The following is a 25,754-nucleotide window of genomic DNA, read 5'->3' as shown; positions in this document are numbered from 1 at the left end:
TGACTGACATCCCGCCCTGCTCATAGAAACGTGTGTCATGGGCTATGACGCAAATCCTCGTTGACAGAAATATTGAAATGTAATATTTATTCTACACATTTTTACAGCATTGGAAAATGTTAAGAATGTTTGTGTCATGTTTGTCCTCTTACAGAAAACAAAACATGTAAATACAAAAAAATGTATTTCCCTCCACCATTTTTTTCCATTTTCAAACATTTTTGAAAAAGCTCCAGGGAGCCACGAGGACTGCGCTAAAGAGCCGCATGAGGCTCTTGAGGTTGTCGACCCCCGGATTAGAGGATGGGGCGAAGGGGGTTTGAGCCTCCGAGACTATAGGAGGCGCCATAAAACTTTCGATGTGTAACGCTTCGGTGATATGAAGAAGAGGCAGAAACGACAATAAAATGTCTCGTTACTCAGTAGATCCAAACTTAAGTATTTTTTTTTTCCATCTATCATGCCCGTTGTCTGTGAAATGAGATAACTGCTGCCTCATCCTGGCTTCGAGGTAATGTCCTCAAAAATATTTAGTTTCACTTTGAAAGTGACTTTCCCACTATCGCTGCTCTCCTCCAGCGGGAGAAACACGTGTCGTAATATACAGGTAGACGATGACTGAGTGTTCTGGTTTTTGTTTCCTACTTCAGACTTACAGTATTAATTATAAAATATCAAGCCGTATCGGAGGCGTCCTGGACATTGTACACTGTAGCCCAGCTATGTTAACAATGTAGCCAGGCAAGGTTCAATGCATCACTTGTGTTCTCGTTTTCCCAGTGCCTCTTGCTGAATGGTAAATGTGGACTCCCATTTGTGACGTTAACGTTATCTGCGAGGCCCAGGTGAATACTAATAAAGTATCCCTGTTATCCAGGGTGCCTACGTGTGTGAGCGACGTTTCCCATGTTACCCTTCTAATGTAACAACAAACACGACCAAAATCTGGAACGCCTTTCAGGAGGACTCGTAATGTAGCAACGTCGCTCAAGGTTAGAAAACTGCAACCAACTGTCACCAAATTCACATGCATACCCCTTTATATGCCCACATCAATCAAATCTAAAAACAATCGCCTGAATATTTTGGATATTACCGGCGTTGAGTGTTTTCCTCTTCATTAAAAAAATAAATAAATAAACAAAGCTTGATGTCATAAAACTGATCAACCTTGGCCAAAATCTGAGCGTCTCCACCTATACCCACATCAATCTCTGAAAACATCAAAATGACTGTACCAAAGTTTTATATTTGATGGGCATGAAACGTTTTCGTCTCACATCACTTCATCTTAATGAGGACAATACTTGATGGCCATAAAATTCCAAATATTGAGGCGATCTTTTTGGTCTTTTCAGAGATTGGTGTAGGCGTAGGTAGATATGTGCACATGAACGTTAGTGACAATTGGTCCTAGTTTTTAATCAGGCACATCTCTGGTTAAAAAAAGGCTTAATGCCCATAAAATTCAAAATAATGTGGCAATTGTTTTGATATTTTCAGAGGCTGACATGGGCATACGTACAGATGTGCATGCAAATTTTGGTGAGGATTCATAGCAGTTTTCTGACCGCAAGCAACGGGAAGCTTTTTCACACACACAAGTGTTTTAGACAGTCCCCATTTCAGTACAGGTATAATGTAGTGCGGTCTACACCCCCGTCAACAACTACAGTGCTAAAAACACACATAAATGATATAGATCATGGCTTTTTTTTTTTTGAAATTAAGTTTTTCAAAAACTCAACTCAACTGTATTTATAGAGCACTTTCAAACAGCCATCGCTGCATACAAAGTGCTGTACATGGAGCAGTTAACTTATACAACAAACAGTAAAGCAAATCAGGAACAAAAACGGTAGAAAGCACTGAACAGCAAAACCAAGAACAAATCTACGTCTTGCTGAGTCAAATGCCAAAGAAGTGAGTTTTGAGGCGGGTTTTAAAGATGGGCAGCGAGGAGGCTTGCCGAATGTTCAGTGGGAGGTCATTCCAGAGAGAGGGACCAGCAACAGAAAAGGCTCGATCCCCTCTGAGCCTCAGTTTAGTTTTTGGTACTTCTAATAATGTCTGGTCCGCAGACCTGAGGCGCCGGGCAGGTGTGTAGGGGCGGATGAGCTCAGAGAGGTAAGGTGGCGCAAGGTCATTTAGAGATTTGAAAACAAATAATAGGAAACATTGCATTGAATCTCATTATATTGCACCAGTTGGGTGGTGGCGATTTAAAAAAAAAAGTATTTTATATGACCTCGTAAATATTTGTATAGATGACTGCTGACCTTTGTTGGTCATCTCAATTAAGTTTATTTATCAGTCACATTGCCTTAAATATTTTTTTTTCATTCCTATAGGTTCTACTATGTGGCCCGACGTAGAACAATGCCAAAAAAAATGGCTGCAGTTTTCTTTCATCATACAGAAGACAGCAGCTGTAAAATTGGCAAAAGATAATATAAACCAGCAGTGGCTGTTTTAAAGCTTTTTGTGCTCTTGCACTGACGATCATGCCATCGGACACGGAGGCACCTGCGCCTCACCTAGAGAACCCCCCACCGCCTGAGGTCACAAATGTCCACAATTTAGGCCGGAGGACCAACCAGCTTCAGTTCATGAGGAGTGTTGTGGTCAAGGCTCTGTGGAGGCACCATTTTGCTTGGCCTTTTTACCATCCTGTCGATGCTGTGGCTCTTAAATTACCAGTGAGTACTATGTACGGGCAGTGGGATTGTAAATAAATTGCTCCATCTGAGGTCTAATAATTTTGATAGCACAACGTTAATGTAATAATGTCATTATTTTTGGATTGTAAGGTAACTTTTTTATAGCATAAAAATAGGACTGTTTTTTTTCTTCTTAGATCTGTGTCAGTCATGTTTGTGTTGTTGTTGTGTGCCGATAGCATGATAGTTAAATGAAGGCAATGCCTTTGTGATATTTAAGATGTTTCAGGGTTAGAATCCATATTTACTGCAGCTGTCAAATTGGATCATATCGAAAAAGTCGCTGTATCAACTCCATCTTTGTTTTGTTTTGTCTTTGCTTGTTGGTCGCAAAGGTACAACTGCTGCATAATTTCTTATAATGCCACTTCCAGTTGTGCCTCAGTAATCAGTTCCACTAATTTTAAATGTATATTTTAAATGACAAGTCCAAGTCAATGATAGAACTTGGAATGAACCGAAGTGTAGTCAAATTTCTACAATGCAAAATTTCCAATTACTAAAATGTGCATACTTGTAATTGCAATTGTATCCTTTTTAAATGAAACCTCGATGAAGTCTGAACACAATTAGGATTTTTGTCTTTGACAGTATTGCAAATGTTTGTGTAATCAACTGCTAAAATGTTGCAATGTGCCCAAACAAAAAAGACAAAACTTACATCACTGATGCAACACTTTCTATTTCTATGAATTAGGATTACCATACCATAATAAGCAACCCTATGGACTTGGGAACCATCAAACAACGACTGGAGAACAACTACTATTGGAGTGCCACCGAATGTTTGCAGGACTTCAACACCATGTTCACCAACTGCTACATTTATAACAAGGTCAGCGAGACGCATCTTGGAGCTCGCTGTTGAGCTGCTCCGACGCACGCCCTCACTCTATCCACTCCTCTAGCCCACAGATGATATTGTGCTGATGGCTCTGGCCTTGGAAAAGATTTATTTGCAAAAAGTTGCACATATGCCTCAGAAAGAAGTGGAGCTGTTGCCTCATCCAGCCCAAGGGAAAAGCAAAAAGAAAAGTTCAGGTAATGGATTCTCTTTACGCTTACCAGATTATTGCACTGGCGGGAACTGTGAGAGGTGATTTTACTTAAGGCATGCCCGTGGAATAAACTCAATGTAGCATACGTAGTTTTGTCCAATTTCGCCCTGAAAGCAGTTCTGAACTTAGTTTGACTGTTAAAAGTCAATACCAACCAAAGTAAGTTCACGTTGGGATAAAAGAAAAGAAATAATTGCTTTTGAGATGTTTGTCAGTGAAGCGTCACGTCTGGTCATTTCATAGATGTGCATGCATTGAAAGACTTGCTCCCTTGAGTTTTTATTCAAAGAACACAACATGAACATTAAGGACGGAAGCAATTATGGAAGGCTGGCTGCCAAATCCAAACTGGCTTTGCGCGCAAGATGCCTTTGCAGTTTGAAACACTTGTGGAGTGCCTTTGCTGTAAAGAGTGAGCACGTTGTGTCCAAACTAACTATTCACGGTGTTTCAGTTTCAATTTTACAGATTTTATTTTAGGGGAGGGGTGGGGGGCAAAAATTTCTCAGTGTTTCATTGTCCCAAAATTGCGCTTTGACAACTTGTTATCCTCTGCCCAGTGAACGGCTTTGACATGTAGTTCAGGATTCCCACAAATTCTTAAAAAAGGCATTAAATCCACGATTATAAGAAGACAACCTTAACCCATTTAATCCCAAATTTTTCCCACACATTTAAAAGTCAAAATCAGGTGTCATTGGTGGTAGCCCCTTTAAGTAATCAATTATAAAAAATTTTAGAGCCCTGTAAATTAAATCATTGTTGTCCTTCACAAATGTGACCGGTGGGATTAAATGGGTTAAAATGTCTAAAATCAAGCTTTCGGAAGTCTTAAAAAATGCTTCCACATGATAAGTACAATTTCAGAACTGGCAACACTTGCAGTGACGATGCCTATCTGGCATCCAAAGCCCGCAATGGCGCTGAATGAGTTTTACGAGCAGATGCATGTCATGTATGTACTGTAGTAACATGGGACATTGGGAACATTTTGAAGCTGGTTTTAAATATCGCAATGACAAAGTCTTAAATTCAGTGTTCACAAACTTGTGTTCATTTTATGCATGCAGGTGGGCAGGAGGCGACCGCGTCTCTTTTAGATACGCCCCTGCAGCCAAAGCACACCGGCTCCAATTTGCCGTCACATCTCCCAGTGGCATCACAAGCCAACGTTGTATGTCTTTTTTATTCATGCACCATCTATTGTAGATATGATCGGTTATTTTCATATTGACAACTTACTATTTGATTTAATGCTGCTCATAAAGAAACAAGGCCCGAAGAATAGGAGCAATTCAGCCATTGACTCAACCGGCCTGAATGCGTCGCCGGAAAGCAAAAGAAGACGGGAAATCCCCGAGCATTCCACCCTCCCTTCTGCTCGTGAAAAAGAGTCAGCGCTTCGAGAGGGTGAGACCATCCAGCTGAGCAAACAACTCCGATACTGTGAAGAAATCCTGAAGGAAATGTGCTCCAAGAAGCATGTCGCGTACGCCTGGCCTTTCTACAAACCGGTGGATGCCGAAGCTTTGCAGCTGCGCGACTACCATGACATCATCAAATCCCCAATGGACCTTAGCACTGTCACGGTATTTGCGTCACGTTTGGACTTTTACCAAAACGGTGGCGTTGCTTTCCGCAAAGGCTCTCATCTCTCACAAGTGCATTTCATTACTAGGGAAAACTGAGCAGAGGAGAGTACCAGGATGCTCAAAGATTCGCTGCGGACGTCAGGTTAATTTTCTCCAACTGCTACAAGTACAACCCTCCGTACCTTGAAGTTGTCGCCCAGGCCAAAAAGCTTCAGGTACTGTCAGCAGAAAGAATCACGCAGTTCAACACTTCAGTTCTCTGATTCACTTCTTCCCATTTGCTGCAGGGCGTGTTTGAGAAGAGATTTTCGACGATTCCAGACGAGCCCATCACGAGCGCTTCACAGGTGACCTACAGTCCGGTTCCGAATGGGCTCAGTACCACGATCGCCTCTGCTTCGGATAAAGCTCATGAACAAGCCACACAATTTGGACAGTTGCGACAACAGGTGGGTCGAGTCTGTATTGCTCCAAAGAATCATCGAAAACTAAATTCCCCGTAGGAGGTATTAAGGGTTGTTGGTTTATTCACTCACTCATCAGCCAAGGGCAGGTGTTTGAAACTCAACTTATGTCGGGGGGAGGCTGGGTGTGTTTGGGCCCCATCAAGCATTCCACAAAAAAAGGGGCTTCAAGTATACAAAAATCTTCTCAGTCTTTATTCATGACAGTTCCGAACATTAGCGCTTCTTTAGAATGTGAACAAGATTGGTGATGTCAAGTTGAGTCATGATGTTTGATTTCTTGAGCATCAAAACTTTCTCTGTGCATTTAGGATATTTCATGTGCCCCCATGCTAAACAAAAGCACTCTGTCTCCCATTTTTCACGAAATTTAGCTGTTTACGACAGGTTTTGAGAAAGACATGACTTGGAACTGGGTGACAAGAAATCTTTTCCTTCTTCTTTGTGTCACTTCAAAATTACGATTCACTGAACGCAGTCATGAGCCTGAGTTATGGTCGCCCATAAGTAAAAAAAAATAATAATAATAATAATTAAAATACACACACACACAAACACACACACACACACACACACACACACTAAATGCACAATGCAACGACCGAGGAAAAAAGGTGGGAGCTGCACTAAATATTGAACTTTGATGTCAAGTAGGTGGCTGCAAAATATCTCATGGGCCGGGAGTTTTTTTTTTTTTTTGTTCTTCCTTAATTATTCTTAATTATTTTTTGTCGCTGACAGCTTTCGCCTCATTAATCAGTCACATAGTGAACATGACAACATGATAATTCAAATTAACTTGCCACCGTATGTGCACCTAAATTTTCATCTTGCGTCTCTAAAATTTCAGCTTTAGGGACCACTGTGCTTCTAGTAAATAAAATTAGTTTGGAGCCCTGGTCCTCACCAGCACCCCCGTGTGCAGATGCACTGGCCACTACATTAGGTACGTCAGGACAAGTGTTGCCGCCAAACTTCTCTTGTGTAGAGCTGCACCATATATTTTATTCTAGATACTCGACATAATGTTATTTAGCTGTATGAGAGATGGCAATATTGTGTAAAGCTCTAAATGATTTAGTGGCATTTTTCACAGCACTTCAAACTACAAACATAATCTTGTACAGTGTATTGTTGAGCATATTTATGTACATCGTGTGTGTTGGGTCTCATTTTGCCATCCAGTTGTTCATTATTTAGCACGCCATATGCCGTCACAATTTGTGAAATATTGGCCATTTTTCTTTAACTTCATTTTTGTCCCCTGGTTTTCAAAAAGATACATATCTGATGTAATAGATTATATGGCCTAGAAAAATGCAATGCTCAGAAGACTGGCACCACTGTACACTCAAATCTGTTTGATGCAGGCTAAAGATGTTCACAAACAGCTTCCTGTGCTCTCGGAAGTCCCACCAAGGAAGAAGACTGACAGGAGACCAAGTAAAGGCAGTGCTGTTCATAGTTTCAGGTAGGAAGAGAAGGCCTATGTGGATTTTATAGGTTCCGCTGAAAACAGACTATTATGAAACGCATTTAGTGATGCCGTCTTGACTTTCAGGAGGTCAAAAAATGGAAGTGACTACTGCGATGAAGACTCTCTGCAAATGACGTACGACGAGAAGCACCAACTGGGCCTCGACATAAACCGATTATCCGGTGGAAAGCTGGGCCAGGTGGTGCGCATCATTCAAACACGAGAGCCTTCAATTTGTGATGCCAACCCAGATGAGGTCGAGATCGACTTTGACATACTAAAGCCTTCAACTTTGCGTGAACTGCAGCAATATGTCCGTAGTTGTCTGTATAAGAAGTTCAAGAGATTTCAGAGTAAGTGAACAATAACTCGTTGATTGGTTGGTGGTGCTTATGTGAAGATGTTTTGGAATTATTATTGGAAGCTGAATCAGTGACCCTGCTGAATTTTTATTTTCATTAACACAGAGAAGAGGTGTCAAGTTGGGTCTCTTCAAATGGAAAGCAGCAGCTCCTCAGATTCCGATGTCAACAGTCTTTTGGACTCCGGTTCAGAAAATACCAACCTGTGAAAGTGATACTTTTTTTTTCTTTTTGGCCTTATAACGTCTCATGATTATATCGCATACAGTATATTTTATTATTTTTGCATTTTAGTAAGGACACACACTCACTTGTTGTATAGTGTAGATTTACTTTTATCAGTTCTTGATTTTTTTTCATTCCAATGTGCATCAGACAACTTTTCACATGCAACTTGATTCGTCAAACATCCACCCTATTATATAAAAAGGAAAATTAATTACTTTCCCCTGGTACTATGAATCTATGGCAAATTGAAAAATTCTGCTTACCCCTGTTCAAATGCCAGGTTTTTGTAAGATCAAAAAATGAGACCAAGGTAAATCATTCAAACTTTTCCCACCATTAAATATATCTTATAACCTGTACATCTCAACTGAAAAAAAATATTTTTGATTGAGGAAGAAAAAATACAAACAAAATCAAACAACAGTAAGTTCATAATTCCCTTCTCGTTGACCAAGTTTCAGCAGAGATACAAAAAAAAAAGACAATTACCGGTACCCAAAAGTATTACGTTGCTCTGGTGTTTTTTTAGTTGTATTCTTTTCTTTTTTTTTTTCATATATTTTATTCTAGATACTCGACATAATGTTATTTAGCTGTATGAGAGATGGCAATATTGTGTAAAGCTCTAAATGATTTAGTGGCATTTTTCACAGCACTTCAAACTACAAACATAATCTTGTACAGTGTATTGTTGAGCATATTTATGTACATCGTGTGTGTTGGGTCTCATTTTGCCATCCAGTTGTTCATTATTTAGCACGCCATATGCCGTCACAATTTGTGAAATATTGGCCATTTTTCTTTAACTTCATTTTTGTCCCCTGGTTTTCAAAAAGATACATATCTGATGTAATAGATTATATGGCCTAGAAAAATGCAATGCTCAGAAGACTGGCACCACTGTACACTCAAATCTGTTTGATGCAGGCTAAAGATGTTCACAAACAGCTTCCTGTGCTCTCGGAAGTCCCACCAAGGAAGAAGACTGACAGGAGACCAAGTAAAGGCAGTGCTGTTCATAGTTTCAGGTAGGAAGAGAAGGCCTATGTGGATTTTATAGGTTCCGCTGAAAACAGACTATTATGAAACGCATTTAGTGATGCCGTCTTGACTTTCAGGAGGTCAAAAAATGGAAGTGACTACTGCGATGAAGACTCTCTGCAAATGACGTACGACGAGAAGCACCAACTGGGCCTCGACATAAACCGATTATCCGGTGGAAAGCTGGGCCAGGTGGTGCGCATCATTCAAACACGAGAGCCTTCAATTTGTGATGCCAACCCAGATGAGGTCGAGATCGACTTTGACATACTAAAGCCTTCAACTTTGCGTGAACTGCAGCAATATGTCCGTAGTTGTCTGTATAAGAAGTTCAAGAGATTTCAGAGTAAGTGAACAATAACTCGTTGATTGGTTGGTGGTGCTTATGTGAAGATGTTTTGGAATTATTATTGGAAGCTGAATCAGTGACCCTGCTGAATTTTTATTTTCATTAACACAGAGAAGAGGTGTCAAGTTGGGTCTCTTCAAATGGAAAGCAGCAGCTCCTCAGATTCCGATGTCAACAGTCTTTTGGACTCCGGTTCAGAAAATACCAACCTGTGAAAGTGATACTTTTTTTTTCTTTTTGGCCTTATAACGTCTCATGATTATATCGCATACAGTATATTTTATTATTTTTGCATTTTAGTAAGGACACACACTCACTTGTTGTATAGTGTAGATTTACTTTTATCAGTTCTTGATTTTTTTTCATTCCAATGTGCATCAGACAACTTTTCACATGCAACTTGATTCGTCAAACATCCACCCTATTATATAAAAAGGAAAATTAATTACTTTCCCCTGGTACTATGAATCTATGGCAAATTGAGAAATTCTGCTTACCCCTGTTCAAATGCCAGGTTTTTGTAATATCAAAAAATGAGACCAAGGTAAATCATTCAAACTTTTCCCACCATTAAATATATCTTATAACCTGTACATCTCAACTGAAAAAAAATATTTTTGATTGAGGAAGAAAAAATACAAACAAAATCAAACAACAGTAAGTTCATAATTCCCTTCTCGTTGACCAAGTTTCAGCAGAGATACAAAAAAAAAAGACAATTACCGGTACCCAAAAGTATTACGTTGCTCTGGTGTTTTTTTAGTTGTATTCTTTTCTTTTTTTTTTTTTAACTTCCTTACAGAACCTCATTTCAGTTTAAGACACTTCTCATTAAAAATAACATTAAAAACAACTCCGGCACAGATGGTTGTTCCACCATTTTAGAAGAATGGCCGTTCGAGCTGAGCTGTAGTTCTTGAATCAGCCAGGAGGTGGCAATCTTTTACCGTTTTTCGTAATAATCCACCGGAAACCGGAATGCTGTACAGTACTCTGAGTTGGAGGGGGGCGTATATTCTCTAATTGTATTTTTGACATTATATGGCAGCAAGAATGAACCCTGGTTAAATTTCAAACTGTTCATACTACCGTCAAATTTGAAAATTGTTATACTGCATTGGAATGCAAAGAGATCGAATGAAGGGAGGATAACCCTAGTGGTCAACAGCAAATTTTAAGATGGGTCTTATCTGGCCCTAAATGTGTGACTTCATTTATTAAAATGTATATATTTTTTCTCTGTTGCGAATCTTTTTTTCTGTTTGTTTTTTTAATTTGACCTAGAAACACTTGCACAAGACTGATTTTACAATGACTTGTGTTTTGCGGTTTTATGAAAAAAAATCCTCCTGCTGCTGGACCTAACTCTGAATTCATAAATATTACCAGATGTCTTACTATATCACATTATTATTACTATTAAAACGTGGTGTGCTTGAGAACAAAAAATGAGGGCAGATTGAGTAACGGCACCCCCCCCCCCCAAAAAAAACAATATCAGTATCCTTGCACACATTTTTTTTAATGAGGGCAGATTGAGTAACGGCACCCCCCCCCCCAAAAAAAAACTATCAGTATCCTTGCACACATTTTTTTGGGGGGGGGGCGGTGAAATTAATAGCAAAGCCTCGAATCCAGGGGTGTCGCCCTAATTTTTGCTTTTGGCCACATCGTGGTTAAGGTGCAATTCATTCGATGAATGTTTGAAGACGCCTATCACTTTTAAATGTATCACTTTTCCGCCTCTATCCAGCTATTGCATCAGTACTTTTCATGTTCATGTTCAAGGCTGAATTAGTCGTTAAGTGTGTCAGCTGTGAGGAAGCAACAGCCAGAACTGTGACCTGTATCCCCTCCATGCAGCACCCACCCGCCCACGCAACACAGACAACCCCGAAGGCATGATTGATCAGTGCCACAATCCCAACGACAAGTCGTCATTATGGGTCCTGTGGCCATCAGTCAGCGACCATGAAACGAACGCTAAAAAGACCACAAACATGCAACTTTGCACTTTTCATTTGATTTTTATCACCTCGTTGGAACACGTTTGGGCGAGTGGAATATTGTATATAAATTCACTTCATGTGGTTTCCTGATGTCAATTCAATTTAAAGTGGTGTTGGATATGCTTGCGTGTACCTTTGTTAACCATTTGATTTTCATTACGCATACTTTTTTTTTTAATGCTGTACTTCATTTTCGACACAGTTTATGGTGTTTCTTATTCATTTAATTTCAAACCATTACTCAGCCGGCAGAGAGTGCTGAGTCTGAACTATTCTTGGAGCAAACCATCTCATTCATATACATTGCTGTCAAAAATGATTCCAATCAGCAACATTTGTGATGTTTGCATCAAACAAAATCACAAGTTATTTTTTCCCCCCCGACATCAGTCTACACAAAATGATAAAGACCAAAGCGTAATAGTTTAGCATCAATGACATTAAACATTGAAATTGTATTGTAAGAATATACACAAGCATTTTCTTCTTTTTTTTTTCATTTGGCAGTCTATGAAGAACGAATTGTGGTTGACCTGTCAAAGAGCTGTAAATGAATGAATGGCATTTTTGATTGAGGCAGGTGCAGTATCTGGCCTCAGACCATGTCCCTAGTTGAGGATTATAATCTGATAACTTTCAATTCGGTTCATGTCACAAACACAGAACTGACGCATTACTTTTACAAATAACATAATATCCTCATGCATGCTGACAAAGGTGAACAATCAATTCTTATTTCACTCAACTGCACAATGCTGCATTTGATGCCATTGAACATTCCACTCTACTTGATCAGTTTTGTCAGGGAGTTTAGGTACAGCGCTAAATTGGTTTCACTCATAACAGCCAACGATCCATTTTCAGATTTGATTCTCCTTTACAAGGGTTGCGGGATGTGCTGTAGGCTGTCCCAGCTGTCTTCGGTGAGTAGGCGGGTACACCCGAAAGTGGTCGCATCACTCAGAACAAATTCAGTATATTGGTTTTATTGTCTGTGCTAATAATCACATTTCTTCTACAGTACCTCAGGGATCCATCCTTGAACCAATACTCTTTTTTTTTTTCATTGTTCATACTTCCTCTGGGTCACTTTTGTGAAATATACCATTCTTATGCTTATGACAACCACATATATTTCTCTGCCACCCCTCCTCCCTCTCCTAAATGAACCCAGTGAGCTCTCGTGTGTTTTATGTGCCACCAAAGAATAGGTGACCCAAAAAAAATTTCATTATAAAACCCTGACAAAATTGAAGCTCAAGTTAGTCCTGAAATCTTTGTCACTGTTCCTGTAAAGTTTACGGGCTCACTTCATCAGATCATTTAATCCTCTGCTCAGAATGTCAATCTCATCTTTGATCAGTACAATATGTCACTGATCATGTCCAGTCCTGCTTACTTCACTAAAGAACAATCGCTAGATTAAGAAGCATTTTGACACTGTTGGTTCTTCAATAGTCCGTTGGCTTCAACTAAAATTTTGAAGAAATAATATCTTGTTGATGAGTTGGTAAACCCTACACGAGGTTACCCCGAGTTACATCTCTTAGCTCCTTGTTCCTCATTCCAGTACATGACCTTTCCATTTCGCAAATCTTGTCCTTTTATATTTGCTGCGCACTAACCGCAAATCAAAAGGCTTGCATGTGATATTCTCAGCAAGCTAAATGCAGTTTTCCCCCACTTTTTCAAATGTTGTTTCCCCTATCGATGCAAGTTAATATTAAACTGAGGATGACATCAAATGACGCCCTCAGCGGGTTCCTAGAATAGCATGCGAAATTTCAGGCAGATGTCACATCCTCATCGTTTCTTAAAAGGTGAAGTGAACTCATCACTCCATCAGCCAATCTCAAAGACCATTTGCACAATTAGATTGCATGACTCACTCTGCATCCACTGTCAGGCACTCTTCACTGTCACTGCCATTTTTCACGTTCGCTTATTTTATGACATTATAGATGGCCTTGGTTTGATCTATGTATGGTTTTATAAATCCACATACTGTGAATGGGTAATGTATATGATACAGTATGTACATTTTGTGCTGATAAGTTTACATACCCTGGCACAATTTCTGAAATACCGAACATTTTCAGGGAAAATATGCAGATTTTTTTTTCAATTCTCATTTTTTATCTCTGTATTAATAGGCAGTGATTTTGAGAGAATTCTGCATATTTTATCGAGGGCTGCACTGACTTTGCTAGATATTGTGCCTTAGGTTATGTAAAATATCTATCATAGGATCTGCAAGAAAGGTTCGTTGAGCTTTAGAAATCAGTAAAAGGATCGAAACAGCTCAATGTTTGAGAATACCAATTGGTAGCATTCAAACTCTGATAAAGAACTGGACAATTAGTGCTTGTGTTGTCAACAAATTCTGCCAAGGTATGTCCAACACGACTGCAAGCGCAACTCTCAAGGCCGGTACGCCTCCATTTGCCTCGGAATTGCTAAATGGGCCGACATATGTGCTGATGGTTGCATTTGCATCGCTTGTCATAACAGCTGCCCTCGAGTTGCTCCAGTAATAGGACACGTTTAATTATGGGGCTAATCACCGCAAATGATGATGATGAGAAAAAGACTGAACAAAAAGAAACACAACAAAATACTTATCATAGTACAAGAGGTGGCTGAGTAAACATGCAAACCAAACAAACATTCCAGATATGGAGCTAAAACCAAAACTGGTCCAATTGCAAAACCCATAGAAATACCATGGACATGTATTGAAATAAATTGCTGATGGTGTAGTGGTGGCGGCCCGATGGTCCAGTGGTTAGCGCGTCGACCTCAAAGTGCAGAGGTACCGGGTTCAATTCCAACTCCGGCCTTCCTGTGTGGAGTTTACATGTTCTCCCCGTGCCTGCGTGGGTTTTCTCCGGGTACTCCGGTTTCCTCCCACATTCCAAAAACATGCATGGCAGGCTGATTGAACACTCGAAATAGTCCCAAGGTATGAGTGTGAGTGCGAATGGTTGTTCATCTCTGTGTGCCCTGCGATTGGCTGGCAACCGCGTCAGGGTGTCCCCCGCCTACTGCCCAAAGACAGCTGGGATAGGCTCCAGCCCCCTTCCCCCCCCCCCCCCGCGACCCTTATGAGGATAAAGCGGATCGGAAAATGGATGGATGGTGTCGTGGTATACTCGCCTGACTTGTGTGTGGGCAGCGTGGAATCTATTCCCACACAGTGACGGTATAAATGTGGGTGTGAATGGTTGTTCATCTCTATGTGCACCCTGTGACTGACTGGCGACCATTTCAGGGTAAAGTCTGCCTTCTGCCCAAAATCAGCTGGGACAGGCTCTTGTGACCCTGTTCAGGGTAAGCGGTGTTGAAAATGGATGGCGGTGTCTAAATAGTGAGGGCAGACCGGACTGGTCAAGGAGGCTTTTTGACTGATGGTCAACTATTTTGTTGAAATCCAGTGCACGATTTTAGATGATGCATAACTCCCTTTCACTGGTCTGCTTGTCGAAAACATTTTGCTGGACCTACTGCGTCCATTAGACATTCCCCGACCTTTGCTCATGAATTATTGCAGTTCAGCACGAGGTTTTTTGCTGAGAGCCTCTTTCTACGAGCCATGTATGCCGTGCTATATCCTCGTATCACTCCGCAGTTATGTGGAAGACAATAATTTGTCTGACCATGAATGAAGCACTGTGCCCATAAAACGTGTTAGTTGAAAACTCATGACCTGAGGGCCTCGAACACTGCGTCATAATAAATGATAGCAAGCACCCAGAAGGAAAGGCGACATTGGCTTGAAGATTTGCCCCGTCAATAGCATGATGGGCCTCTTGTGAAACGGGAATGTTTTGAATATTTCATCTCCTCATCATCATAACATCACATTGGAGAATAACAATGCAAATGAACAACAGGGTTGATGTTTTATGCCGTGGGACTAAGATTTGCACCCGCATTCCACAAATATACAGGGAAAGTGTAAAATAGTGAGGCCATTATCATTTTTAAGAGGGCCTCCAAGAGCTTCAAAGAAGGCAATAAAAATCTGAGCGCATATACCAACCAACCAGAAAGTCCCAAATGTTTTGAATCCGAAGAATCTGTCATTTCTCACATGAGCTGCTGTCCACAACTTTCTTGGAGAACATTTGCACAAAACTTCAAGGGACGGAAAGTAAATGTGACCTTAGTTCTCCGAGTCGGCTGAGCAGGTCATAATATTCTGTCAGCAGAAGATCATAAGTATCGTGTCCCGACATCAGTTATGGTCTATCAATTTAATTCTATGAACTCAGTGTCAGAGTTTCAACATTCATTATTTCCAATCGATTGCATTTGGAGCTGCAACATTTAACTAAAAGTTGTGTCACGCCATGCACGGCAAACTCACAGTTTTCTTGTGCCGCCTCCAAGGAAATAAATTGATCCAATGTATTATGTCCCGTATTATGTCCCTGTGGAAATCTACAGGTGGGGGAATCACAATGACCTTTGAATGAATTCGTTAATGAGACGTGACAAAAAGGCATGAACAGAGTACACGAGACATGTTGACGTTAGTGGCAGTTGCGTTCTTTAATTGACACATGACAACTGTGTTAACAAGAGATAACGGTAAAAACCCAAAGATAGTCAATAATTTAAAACCAAATATCAGTAGCCTAATTACACAAGATAGAGCGGGGGAAAAACAATATAGTATTAGGAATTTAGTACTATACTGTATATATATTTGTGTGCGTGTGTGTGTATAGCATATAGCAATATGGCATTGTATCAGTGTTTTTTATATTACTGTAAACGTTTAAATTTGCTCCACTAAATTTCCTCTTTACTCTGACTCTACTTCCCCTAACCATCTTTTTTGTCAAGGAATTGTTTATTGACACAAAACACTGCGCAAAAAAGAATATTTTTTTAGTTAATGATATTGTTGAAAAATATTTAACGATGCATGTTCCGACTTTATAGTTCTATCTATTGGACATTCTAGCTCGGAGGTTACTCTGCGAGTTACCTTAGTAATTATTTGGCGAGTCATTTTTACTTCAGCCATATTATTCTCAAGTAAACAAATATCTCAACTTGGGTACAGTTTTTGATTTAGTAGAGCAATGGATGGGACGACCAAAGCGATTTAACATCGCCCATGCAGTGCTAAGGTCCCACCAGCAGAGGTCGTGCCATGAAGCGCAGCTTTAAAAAAAAAAACAAAAAAAGGGCAGACTCGAAATGTACGTCCATGGACGATGTGTGGAGGTTCTTAAACGAAGTGTCAACACCGTCCTGAGGCTTGACCTGAAGTGAGATGCCAGCGGCACGCACGAACTCCTTCAAGAGCGCACGCTTGTTCCGGACGTTTGTGTCGCTCTGATCGCGAGTTTTGGGACTTGAACATCTTTTTAGTTCGCCGGGGAGGGACACAAGGAGACAGAGAAGAAGGAGAAAGGACTCGCCAGGCGGTTGAAATCCCAGCAAAGCAAAGGAAAGGCACTCGGCGCGTTGCTTTCCAAGCGCCCAACAACGCGACGTAAATCGGATCAAGTTATTGTTCCCCTCCCGGCTGGATGTTTCCGGTGGAGCCCGGCGTGCTTTGTAGTGTGTTGTTCAAACAGGATGATCGCGCTCTCCAAGTATTTATCCTTTTTTTCTTAGCGTGTTCGGCTGCCTCGCTTTGACCCAGTGCGTGTGTATGTTTTAGCGTGCAGTCGCTGTCAAACCAGCTGTTTTGTTTGGCACCACGCTGACTTTCAATGAGGACGCTTTAATGTTTGTATTTGCCTGGGAAACTTTTTTAAGGATGAAGAGGAGGAAAATGTTTTCGAATGACACCGCCGCCGTGTAGTGAAGTCGACCCACGAGAAAGGGTGGTGTTTATTACCGCTTTGATTTCAGTGCTTTGCATCGCCACTCTGATCGGATCGGACGGCTGGCATTTGCCCACCACACGCAGGAAAAAGTTATGCATTTGCATGATACCGAATGAGAAACAAGGGAGAGACTGTGCGGTAGCCACGCTTCGCGGGCTCATCCTTTTTCCGTTCGTGAGATTTTAGAGTATATTTACCGTGGAGTAAAAACAAAAACAAAAAAGCCGAAGATATGGAGGAGTGGAGGCAATGCGGACGGTGGCTGATAGACTGCAAGGTTCTGCCCCAAAACCACCGGGTCGTGTGGCCCTCAGCTGCCGTGTTCGATCTAGCGCAAGCCTTGCGTGACGGGGTGCTCCTGTGCCAGATGTTGCACAATCTCTCCCCTGGATCCGTTGACCTGAAGGAGATCAATTTCAGACCTCAGATGTCACAGGTGAGTCTGTAAGACCCCCCCTCCCCCTCCAGGTGATGGTCTTGACAGTGCACCTCACACATCTTTGTTTTCACAAAAGGCAAACTGTTGTTTTATTAATCCACTTTGGACTTTCGAATGTAAAATCACACACCCACTTGTTTGGCCGCAGCGCAAATGATAGAGCTGCACTGCTAAATGGATACTTCCGTGCTTCAAATACAGTATACGCAGGGTCCATTCAAGTCATGCATTGAAAAGCGAAAGTATCCCACCCCTGCATTCCTGCTGTTTTGTTTCCGTCTGCATGCATATTTTGAACCCATGTGCCACGTCATGTTTTGCCCATGTGTTGGCAAGCAAGCCTCGAAATGTTTGCTGGAAATGTAAACATGCTGCGAGTTGCTCTGTGTGTAAGTGAAAGTAAATGTGAGCACCTCCAGAAATTTGCAACTGTTTGCTTTTCGATTTTACTAGCCAAGTACGAGCAGCAGATGGGTGTGGCGTGTTAGATTCAACTAAGGGGAAGATGCTGGTGCTGGGAAGCCAGCAGTGCGTGCTTGGAAGACATTTGACAAACGCGATGACAATTTGGGCTTTTTAAGTGTTTGTTGACATGACAACAACATAGAAACGTTCGGTTTGAAAAGTTTGCCTTGCATGATGATCCACACGAACCTGCAAAAACACAATGGTCATCGGAGTGTATGTGATGTGTTTGCATGGAAACAGTGAATAATGTCTTATTTAATGATGGCATTTGGAGAGCAGTTCAGATGTTTGTTGTTGCTGTCATGTAAAAAAAAAAAGCCAGAACGCCAGCCTTTGTATTTTGGGGGGGGGGGGGTTAAAAATATTCACGTCTAAACTGAACTGCTATTGTGTCGATATGGAAGAGCTGCAATCCCTCTAGGAAGTTAAACAATAAACAGAAGTGGATTTTCAGTTCCCCCTTCCCCCCACACGCCTCCATTTCTATAGTGTTCCCTCTGTGCTTCAGCTGAATTACGTTTCCACAACCAGCATGAGGAAGCATTGGCCGCCACAGGAAGTTCATTTGACCACAGTGGCAGAATGAGAATGCGGCAAGCATTTCTATTACCTCTTGTTCACCCCGAAGTCCGGAATAGTTCTGAGCCAAAGGGTACATTGCAAGTCCATTTCTGTCCCCTTTCGTTCCAATCTGTTCTACCCATGATACTCATTTTTGGACTTCTAGGTAACTAACTGGCTGTGAAGTGTTAGGAGTACCAACTACAGTGATCCATCGCTACTTTACGGTTCACTTTTTGCGGTTTCAGTGCATCACGGATTTTTCAAAAGCATCCATCAAAAATAAATAAATAAATAAATTTTATATATATATATAATATATACACTGTATAGTGAAAATGCCGCAAAAGGTCCGCGAGAGGCAGCGGAAGTCAGCAAAACAACAGCGAATCACATAGAGCAACATATACAGTACTACATGTGTATTTCACATTTCAGATTCGACTGGCCATCAATCAAACAAAAATAACATCACTGTTTCTTCATATTTTAAATATCTTAGTGATAAACAACTCAACATTAGTTTTTCACAACACAAAAATATGATAAAGCACAATAATAATAATGAAAATAATAATAAACTTTACTTTTAAAAATCCATGCCAAAACTGGGGGGTAGGGGCATAAGCATCTTGGTGGGCGGGCACCGAGAGACGTACAACACATTTCTTAACCGGCTGTCTTGATCGATAGTGAAATGGGTGTCTGTAGGTACTTTATGTTCTCTGACCGTACACTAGGTGGCAGTGTTGCTGTAAAAAGAGATCCATCCATCCATTTTCCGAATCGCTTTATCCTCACTGGGGTCGCGGGGCGGGGGGCTGCTGGAGCCTATCCCAGCTGTCTTCGGGGAATAGAGGGAGGACACCCTGAACCGGTTCCCAGCCAATCGCAGGGCACACAGGAACGAACAACCATTCCAATCAGCCTGCCATGCATGTTTTTGGAATATGGGAGGAAACCGGAGTACCCGGAGAAAACCCACGCAGGCCGGGGGAGAACATGCAAACTCCACCCAGGAAGGCCGGAGCTGGAATTGAACGCGGTACCTCTGCACTGTGAAGTCGACGTGCTAACCACTGGACCACCGGGCCGCCCGCTATTAAAAAGAGATGAGATGAAAAAGGAAGGAGAAGAGTTCTGTAATGGCGACTAAGTGAACTAGTGTTGTGCTGTTAATAGCCCGTTAAGAAAATGTGTTCGGCTACACTCTGGCTTTGTTATTTTGCCTCCTGACACCACATGTTTAACCCGGTTAGTGACCCTTAAGCCCTTGCTTGGACAGTCCTTTTTAAAAAAAACTTCAAGTCCTCCATTCCCAAAATGGGCATCTGTCCGTCCGTCGCCGTTCCGTCTCAGGGACAGAATGCCCACCTCTGCTTATCTTATATATAGTACTGTATCTCTTTATTTCCGTTTCTCTTGGTAGCCACCATTAGCCTCAATTTATCCCTTCCACAAATCTCTGGACTGCTTTAATTACAAGGCGAGCGAGAGGTCAGGCTGGCACACTTTGATCCTCCCACTAATCCCATGATGAGTATCTGCAGAGAGAGACGTGTTGGGGGTAATGGGGAGGTGGTGACAAATTGTTTAAACAAAAAGCTGGCAGCCGAACAGAAGCACATCATGATTTATCCTAAGGGAAAGGTCAAAGCATGCGCTTTAACACAGTCTGTGGCTTAGCCAAATGAAGAAGAGGTCAAGCACAGCTTTTGCTTTATTTGTTCTCGACAAAACTTTTTTTTTTTTAACTGCTACACTTGCATGGTAATTGGTAGTTTCACACACAGATTCTTGTATGTAATTATGCTTTGCAGTTAATTGAGTCATGACCTCAAGTATGTTTGACCTGCAGTAACATTTTATGTTGGACTCCGCTTGGACGTACCATATTCAGGAAAAAAAAAAAAAGGAAAGTATTTGGTATTGTGAATTCAAGGCACTTTAAAAGGGAGTGTCTATTCATGCTCCTTCCAGTTCAGAGTGAAGGACCATTGTGATATTCATGAAGTTAATCGTGAGCAGTGAGCTGTAAACACATTCACATGTCTGAAATCCAAAGCAACCGAAGCGGTGTGTTGGGCACAGCAATTTTAGAGTGTAGTCACGGTAGCAAATTCAAGAACTCCTATATCGGAATGAGTCTCAGTCCACAAGAACAAAGGGACAGCTCTTGCTATGTGAAGCAGCCACTATGACCTTTTTTTTTTTCTTCGGAGTCAGGTAAATCCCTGCTTGTATTCTTAAAGGCAGTCAAGCATGAATGTTAACCTCAAGGTTTTTAAGTGGATTCCTAATGAGCGCTGATGTTTGGAGATTCATCAGAGCTCCAAGTAGGTGAGCATATTGTGAATCCAGCGCCTCAGGCAGTCTGAAAGATGAGGCCCTCTGAGACCTTTTTTTATGTTCTGCTTTTTCTTCACCAGTTCTTTCTCATCTTTTTTTTTCTCTGTTCGCTAGGTAGTTGCGAATACCTTTGGGATGACTCAGGTGTGTGCGCACATCACTGCTTTTGTTTCTGCTCGCGTGTAAGCGTTCCCATCACGCCACCGGGCTCCGCATTTGACACGGGGCCGGCCTTTTCCCCCCTTACAGTCATTGAGATTCTTCCTCTTTGCCCAGCTGCCACCAAAATATTTGGCGCCATGGCCTAGAGCGAAAGACTGAGAATGAGTTAATTATTTTTAAGACACTTCATTCTCGGTAAGGGCTAAACAAACACGGAGCACGGTGAAAACACTCCAAGCTGTTTAATTTTTAAGCGTTTTTAGATCCTACGGTGAACATTTGACACCCTGCATGAACTGATATTATGCCACCAAATATACAATGGCAATGCATGTGATGTGATGTCTTCGCAATGTCTCAAGAAGACAAGTGCAGTACAGTGCTTTGTTATTTAGTCACGTGTGTCTTAATTGAGTGTCGGCCATGAATGCAAAAGCTTGTCATGGAACCTTTCGCGCTTCAAACAGCAGTTTTTGGGACAAAGGCGCAGCTGTGTAATAATATATTGTGAAGTCCCTTTTTGGTTTTCGTCGCTGCTTCTGGCAGTGTCCCTCTCGTTTGCTGTACTGTGAGCGCGTGGGGGTGGGGCCCCAAGTGACATCATAAAGTAGCACCGCAGGCCTCCGCGACGTACTTGTTCGACTGTCGTTTTTTGTTTTTTTTTGTTTTTTTTTTTGTTTTTTTTTTGTTTTTTTTTGCATCTACAAATACATATTTTATAACGTGAAGCTGGCGTTGATTTAAATATCAAAGATGATGCCAATCTGCAGAAAATGACGTGATCGGATATCGATAACGATAAAATCTTCTGGACTTTGCTCTCAACCAGGTTACATGATGTTTTGTAGATTATGCTTTTGAACTAAAAATCTCCATTTTGAAGATCTAAGATTGGAAATAAAATCAGTGAGAGTGAATACACCACAAAACAAACGAACAGGAAAAAAAAATAGCCCACCCACTCTTCTCAAAACTTGGGAGTGAGGAGGTCCACACTGTAGACAACCCCCCTCCCCCCACCCCCCTCCCTCTGGGGTAATTTAATCTAAACCTTTGGTGGACGGTTGACCACTTGACCCCAGTGCTCTCCGGATGCAGGTAATACCGCTAATGGACCTTGTTAGGGACACATCCTAGCTTGAACAGCTGCGACTGTGTCACCGAAGGCTAATGGGATTGACAAGAAGTGAACAATGCTAAGCGCAGCCTTTCCAAACCTTTTGTGTGAGGCAATTCTTCTCCTGGGGGCCTTCGCAATCTTTTTTTCACTCTAAATTCTTCGACGTATGCGCTGACCTTTTCATACCTGCCCGTGCCGTTATTGCCCGAGGTGATCAAAACGGATGTCACGAGGGCAGCCGCTTCTGATACAGCGAACACTGAAAATATTCATGACTAACATAAGACCTAAAAAAAAAAAAAAAAAGTTTAATTTCGATATGTCTGTTCAAGAACTCGCCATTTACTTTTCAATTTGAAATCAGTGACACTAAAGGATCTTCAAGGAGGAAGTGTTTCCATTTTCATGAGATGATTCATCAATGGAAGTTGTGACCCTGACTGGACGTCATTTTGAAACAAATCATATTGTTCTATTCTTTTTCCATCATGCTGCTCTGTGAAAGGAGGATTCTCCTGACACACATCTAAATTGACCGTTTTGGTTGTTTAGCCATCGGAAATTTTCAAGGTGACTTTTTGAACCAGCAGTGAGTTTCACCTTTGTCAAGTTGAAGAACAGTCTTGACTTCCACTTGACCTCGAAAAAGAACTAAAGATGCTCTCAATCAAGCCCGTTGTGACAAACTCGGAACTCAAGAGCTACTTATGCCCTTTTTTTCTTATTTTCAGTGAGGTACTGTGCTCTGCCCAAGAGGTGACAACATGTTGACGGGGGTGTTCTTGTGCTTGCTTGCGTGCATCATAAAAATTGACACTTGATCTGTTTTCAGACCTTCTCTGTTCTTTACATAAAAGAGCTGGACTTGCAGTTTACTCGAGTCCCTGAGCCAGCCTTTTCTACTTTTTTTTTGTGAATTTTCAGTCCTCCGAAGTTAGGCAACGGAGGCATTTCAGAGGTGGACTGGCGCCAGTGTGCCATATGAATTTTAACAGCCAAGATCCTGCAAAGGCCTTTTGTTGAAAGCAAGTGTTATACTGTGACGCTGACATCGCCAGACATCCGATTACGCCAGAGTGCAGAGCTTTAACGGCTGCGTGATTGAACAGTTTGGGCACAAAATGTCCTGAAAGGGACAGGCGAACAAATCCCAGTTTTACTGCTACGCCTTTTTACCGCCAACTTACGATGAAGTTCGTGTAAAATCTCTTCTGGTAAAAGGGATCAAAATGCTGCTTTTCCACCGCCCTTTGCGACTTGGTCACCATAACAGACACTCAAACAAGGCTTTACACGACAATTCTACCATTATTTTTTAAAAAGATGCATCAGTCTGGATCAACTTCACTCTCGCTCGCCTCCTCGGTGGTTACCAAAAGAGGTTTGTGGCCTAGCTCAGAGGTCCCCAACCCCTGGGCCGCGGACCGATACCGGTCCGTGGGTCATTTGGTACCAGGCCTCACAGAAAGAATACATAACTTACATTCCGTTTTATTCATTTCGGAATCTGAAAGATGTTTTATTTTGAAAAATTACCAGATCCTCTGTTACATCCGTCTACGATATGTCACTCTTGACGCAGGTGAAGGCGCGCTTCTCAGTCACGTGTTACCGCTAAAATGAAACCCAGGAGCTAGCAAAATGAGTAAAAAACAAAGGTCTTTGGAAAGTTTCTTTTGGAATGGGGAAAGGCCCAGCCAGGAGACAGAGGAGGAGCCTACGACTTTCAAGAAAAAGAAGGCTACATTTAATCGATTTAAAGTATGGATTGATCACAATGGGAGATTCCCACACACAAGCCCAGTCTGCATAATATGCGGTGATGCTGAGTCGTATTTGTCATGCACTTTGTATTTGCGATCTATCTTATTTTGAAGGCACGTTTAAATATTACCATAGCGACCTGAAAGTGTTGCGGCCTGAAAGGGCGTTCCTCGTGTCGTGATTCGTGTTTATTATTATGTTTTGAAAATACCACAGTTTTCATGCCAGTCATATCATATTATTTTGTTGTAGTTAAAGGCCTTTAAAGGCCGGTCCCTGAAAATATTGTCTGACATTAAACCGGTCCGTGAGGCAAAAAAGGTTGGGGACCCCTGGCGTAGCTTCAATTTAAGCAAAGCAAATATGAAGAGTAGATAGATTCGGTGTCCCTCTCGGTCCACTCAGAAACACCTTGCGAAGACAATGACACAATCCCACTCACATGTATGCTAGTTGTCGTGTTTCGCCTCTGCAAAGGAATGCCACTTGGTAGAAACTTCACAGCATGTTTTTTTTAACACTCGATGAAGGAGTCACGGTGCCTTATGGACACCATCTGATATCTGAAGAGGCTCCATCTGCATGGTGGTTGTTTGGGGTTGGTTAGCACGGGCATGCGGGGCTCCAGTGGCCTCTATCGCTCCATAGCCAGCCTTGCTCTGCTGGGCGCCGTCACATCACAGAGAAATGAGAAAGAAGAAGTCGCATCATCGTTGTGACGAGCCAGATGGCTGAATATTTTCCCTGCAGTTTCTCTCGGGCCCGATGACAGAAGAGTTTGATTTCTTCTCTATGAATTATTTTTACTCTAAATGCGGTCATCAGTTTTTCTTTATTCAGTCCTTGAGCGACATCTGTCTTTCTTCACTCTGTGTATTGACCGTGGCCCTGCTGCATTTTGTCACAAGTATTTTAGCCAGGAGTCTAATTTGAGCTGTTGTGGTGATGCTAGACTGACTGTAGCTGGTTCATGCGGTCACGGAACAGATTAAGATCTGGACTTTGCTCCAGGGAGAGGCAAAGCAGTTCCCATCCCCCTGCGGACACCTCCAACCCCAGCTGTACACGCACGCATGCACACGCAGACTCTGAAAACAGCAGCTTCTTCCGTGCAGGAAAGACAAACAGCTTCATGTTTTCTTTTTGCCAAAGGAAACAGATAATATGCACCCCGATGACGCACGGGAAGTAACTTCGGAGGGTTGTTTGTATGTTTGTTTGCACTGGGAGCTCGTTTTTTGTTTTGTTTTGTTTTTTTTTTTCCAGGCCCTAGCGGCAGAATCACATCAAGAAGTGCGGATATCCCTCTGCTGACGCGTATTGATCATATCACATAATTGGCTGCGGAATAGGAAGAGCGCACGGGGTAGGGTTACAATGTCAGGCTTGGTCTCATGAAAGAGCAGTAGTTATTGATCGCTCAGTCTCTTGCTAATCAAACGGACAAAGTGGAACAGTGTAACGCGCGGATACAGAGGGCGGGAGAGGTCATTTCCTGATGCCCCCTGTCTTACGTACCCGCACTCTCTCTTCAGCTTCTGTAACTTGTTGCCTTGGAGAAATTGCTTGTTTAGTTCAAGGTTTGGCTTTTTTTCCCCGCTTTCTTGTTTCTTGGGTTTGTTTCGGGTGCAAAGAAAATCCAGTGCGGATCTGTTCCTAGACAGTGAAATTGTTGGTCATGAAGGGCCGCTTCATACCTTGAGTGCAGCTATTATTTCTCTTGTGGTTTTAGATTCTGCCTT

At 41.8% G+C, this 25,754-nt stretch overlaps 2 protein-coding genes across 11 annotated transcripts in view; both read left to right on the top strand.

Annotated features, from left to right (window-relative positions):
• Positions 1-360: 360 nt before the first annotated feature.
• Positions 361-8,139, top strand: LOC109530259 (bromodomain-containing protein 3-like). Of its 3 annotated transcripts, XM_019893858.1 has the most exons (12): positions 361-511; positions 878-992; positions 2,352-2,699; positions 3,418-3,555; positions 3,629-3,761; positions 4,849-4,952; positions 5,047-5,367; positions 5,457-5,585; positions 5,658-5,819; positions 7,205-7,305; positions 7,396-7,664; positions 7,779-8,139. In XM_019893858.1, the coding sequence occupies exons 3-12, from the start codon at positions 2,505-2,507 to the stop codon at positions 7,880-7,882; spliced, it is 1,656 nt and encodes a 551-aa protein (XP_019749417.1). In that variant the 5' UTR covers positions 361-511; positions 878-992; positions 2,352-2,504; the 3' UTR covers positions 7,883-8,139. The 3 variants fall into 3 exon arrangements, with proteins under 3 accessions (XP_019749417.1, XP_019749431.1, XP_019749424.1); XM_019893872.1 differs by lacking the exon at positions 878-992; XM_019893865.1 differs by lacking the exons at positions 361-511; positions 878-992 and adding an exon at positions 2,090-2,127.
• An 8,340-nt stretch (positions 8,140-16,479) lies between these two features.
• The window catches only part of vav2 (vav 2 guanine nucleotide exchange factor), a 144,338-nt gene continuing 135,063 nt past the window's right edge, over positions 16,480-25,754 (top strand). For 2 of the 8 annotated variants that reach the window (XM_019893808.1, XM_019893783.1), the window contains exon 1: positions 16,480-17,585. In XM_019893808.1, the coding sequence (XP_019749367.1) occupies positions 17,382-17,585 (204 nt within the window). In that variant the 5' untranslated portion in view covers positions 16,480-17,381. The remainder of the gene's footprint in view (positions 17,586-25,754) is intronic. The other 6 variants (XM_019893800.1, XM_019893775.1, XM_019893819.1 and 3 more) reach the window with 5 other exon arrangements.

The sequence above is a fragment of the Hippocampus comes genome, unplaced genomic scaffold (genome assembly GCF_001891065.2).
Source record: "Hippocampus comes isolate QL1 unplaced genomic scaffold, H_comes_QL1_v1.1 scaffold123, whole genome shotgun sequence".
NCBI lineage: Eukaryota > Metazoa > Chordata > Actinopteri > Syngnathiformes > Syngnathidae > Hippocampus > Hippocampus comes.
The sequence above is the reverse complement of the archived record's forward strand: the minus strand, read 5'-3'. Positions and strand labels throughout refer to the sequence as shown.

Excerpts from the sequence above, each read along its gene's own strand:
- LOC109530259 (XM_019893872.1), top strand. The coding sequence starts at position 2,505 with ATGCCATCGGACACGGAGGCACCTGCGCCTCACCTAGAGAACCCCCCA. Across the intron at positions 4,953-5,046 it reads TGGCATCACAAGCCAACGTT|AAACAAGGCCCGAAGAATAG; the intron begins GTATGTCTTTTT and ends CTGCTCATAAAG. Across the intron at positions 7,665-7,778 it reads GAAGTTCAAGAGATTTCAGA|AGAAGAGGTGTCAAGTTGGG; the intron begins GTAAGTGAACAA and ends TCATTAACACAG.